The sequence below is a fragment of the Solanum tuberosum genome, unplaced genomic scaffold (genome assembly GCF_000226075.1).
Source record: "Solanum tuberosum cultivar DM 1-3 516 R44 unplaced genomic scaffold, SolTub_3.0 scf00174, whole genome shotgun sequence".
Classification (NCBI taxonomy): Eukaryota; Viridiplantae; Streptophyta; class Magnoliopsida; order Solanales; family Solanaceae; genus Solanum; species Solanum tuberosum.
In genome coordinates, this window is record NW_006239103.1 from 816,684 (window position 1) to 819,830 (window position 3,147).

At 30.0% G+C, this 3,147-nt stretch overlaps 1 protein-coding gene across 1 annotated transcript; it reads left to right on the forward strand.

Annotated features, from left to right (window-relative positions):
- Positions 1 to 1,126: 1,126 nt before the first annotated feature.
- Positions 1,127 to 2,433, forward strand: LOC102593598 (RING-H2 finger protein ATL16). Its single transcript, XM_006354440.2, has one exon. The coding sequence runs from the start codon at positions 1,289 to 1,291 to the stop codon at positions 2,336 to 2,338; it is 1,050 nt and encodes a 349-aa protein (XP_006354502.1). The 5' UTR covers positions 1,127 to 1,288; the 3' UTR covers positions 2,339 to 2,433.
- Positions 2,434 to 3,147: the final 714 nt, after the last annotated feature.

The window sequence follows — 3,147 nt, forward strand, 5'->3', positions numbered from 1 at the left end:
ATTTTACTTTCGTTGTTAAAGTAAGAAAAACATATTCACAAGTAACATTTCGCGTTGAATATGTCCTTTCCACCTTTCAACACGCCTTATCTTGCCTCCACCCCTGTAGCCCAATTTGCATCACTTCTGATATTTATCTAAATTATATAAAAAAAAACTTAAATAATATTTCTATAATTACATACCAAATATGAAAAAATAAATTAAAAATTCACTTATGTTTTGTAAAATATTTTCCTTCGTACCTTTGACAAATTAAATAATTATCAATTAATCATAATTTACAAAAATTAGGATGGACCACAAGGTCAATTGTTGAATTTTTTTTATAAAAATCACATGACCAGTCATACAGTCTTGGACGGTGGACTGTTGCCACCTTACAAATAGGGCAAAGCTATCTCAATAAAATTTACTATGTCAATAGGTAAATTTCAATTTTTTTATTAAATTTTTTTCTAATTTCGTTACGAATTATATAAACCTCTACTGTAAAAATTGTACTACAAATCACAACCAATAAAAAGAATCATATAATCAAGTAGAATAAAATATTTAGGAGTTGTACGTTTGATATGTTAAATAAGCATACATAATATTAAAATAAAAATTTAGTACAATATTATTTAAGTTCCTGCTTAGTTATTAATTATAGAATAAATAATATCAATAAATTAGTATCGAATAAGTTGTTTTGATCGAGGATGTAATAAAAGTACCTGGATTAATTACTTTGGAATAAAATAACAAAAATGACAAAAATACCCTTAAAGCCCCTCAAATAATTTTTTTCCCGTTTAAATGAAGTGGATGGTTCTCTTTAGAACCAAACAACGAATAACTAATCTCAGTATAAGTAATCTCACCATAATTTTTCCTAATATAACTAATCACAACATAACTTATCATCGAACCAAACAAACCCCTTAATATATTTTCTTGCCAACTATATTTTTTCTTTATCTTATTAATGAAGGTAGAGAGACAATATTCACCAACTACGTACCTCAAAAGTCAGACTTTCTTCTATTTTCTAATTATTATTTTTTATATATTTTATTTAATAAACCTTATAATAAAACCTTACCTCTTATAAATATGTTCACTCTTCCATTCTACTAGAGTTTCTCTCATTAAACCCCTACACTAAATTTCTCCATAATTTTGTCCATTTTCTCATAACACATTTTTCTCCACAACATGTTCATGTGCATTCAAGATCCAAACATAACCATTTGTCCCACTTTTGTCCTTACATAAGTTTTTTTTTTTTAAAAAAAATAATCTCATGGATCTTATGAGACTAAAATATTTTGAATCTTTTGCACACATGAAAAATCCTCCAATTAGTCCTCCAATTTTTGGTTCACCTATACATTCTTCATCAAATCATGCTGGATTTCCAATTATAGCAGTTGCTATTATTGGAATCTTAGCAACTGGTATTTTACTAGTTAGCTACTACATTTTTGTGATCAAATGTTGTTTGAATTGGCACAGAATTGATCTCTTGAGACGATTTTCGATCTCAAGAAATCGACGTGTTGAAGACCCTTTAATGATCTACTCACCAGCAGTAGAAAATCGGGGATTAGACGAATCAGTGATTCGTTCAATCCCCGTATTTAAGTACAAGAAAAGGGAAGAAAATTCAAGAATTCATAGTGAATGTGCTGTTTGTTTAAATGAATTTCAAGAAAATGAGAAGTTAAGAGTTATACCAAATTGTGCACATATTTTTCATATTGATTGTATTGATGTTTGGTTACAAAACAATGCAAATTGTCCACTTTGTAGAAATAGTATTTCATCATGTACAACAATTAACACAAAGTTATTGTTGTATCCTTTGGATCCAATCATTGCTCCAAGTTCAACTCCATATCAAGATCCAAATCTTGAAAATTTTAGAGATGAAGATTATGTTGTGATTGAAATATCAAACAATAATCAAGAAAGGTTGATGAATACAGGGGAAATAACAGGGCATTTTTCGATTAGTCCATCGCCACGAAAAACAGAACAACAAAAGGTTTCATCAAGAAAATGTAAGAAGTTTAGACATGTTACAAGTATGGGAGATGAGTGTATTAATATGAGGAAGAAAAATGATGAATTTGATTCAATTCAGCCTATAAGAAGATCATTTTCAATGGATTCAGCAACGGATCGACAACTTTACTTAGCTGTTCAAGAGATTATAATGCAGCAACAAAGGCAAGTGAGTGATGTTAGTCCCTTTGAAAGTAGTAGTAGTAGAGTAAAAAGATCATTTTTTTCATTTGGACATGGAAGGGGATCAAGAAATGTAGTTTTACCTATTCATTTAGAGTCATAATGAGAAAATGATTTAATTTTTATTGTAATCTTTTGTGTGTAGAAAAATAGTTGTTGATATTAAAGTAGTTTTAATAGAAGTTCAACTTTTCATTCTCTTGATAGACTCGAACCTACAGTCCTAAGATTGAAGGTGAAGGGTAGTTACCATCCAAGCAGTTGTTGAAGTTTAACTTTCTCTTTCTGGTTTTTAGATGTTTTTTTGGATTATTCATTAAGGGTCGTTTAGTGTGCGGAATAAGGAACTCGATGATTCATTTAGAGTCGTAATGAGAAAAAGATTGAATTTTTATTGTGTAGAAAGATAGTTGTGGATATTAAAATAGTTTTGATAGAAGTTCAACTTTCACTCTCACTCAAACCTACAATCTCAGAGTTGAAGGTGAATGCTGCTTGCCATCCGAGCTATCCCTCTTGTTGAAGTTCAACTTTCTGGTTTTTTAGATGTTATTTTTGGATTATTCATGTAGGGTCGTTTAGTATGCGGAATAAGGAGCTCGATATAAAATTTGGGATTGACTTGATCTCATATTTAGTTTAAGATATTAGCTAATCTCAAGATTATTTTATTCCACTGTATTCTAAGCCATGGAGTATCTTTGCTTATCTCATTCCGCATATGAAATGACACCTATTGTATAAGATTCACAAGGCAGGACAGGACCACTGATGCAATATGACTCATTTGTTATGATTATAGGCATCATTAGTTAGAACAACTATTCTTCTTTTTGCCTTCTTCTCCCTTTTTTGATTTGGAGTTTTTTTTCCAATGACAGACAGCTAACTAAAATGTCCCTTCCCTTAAAA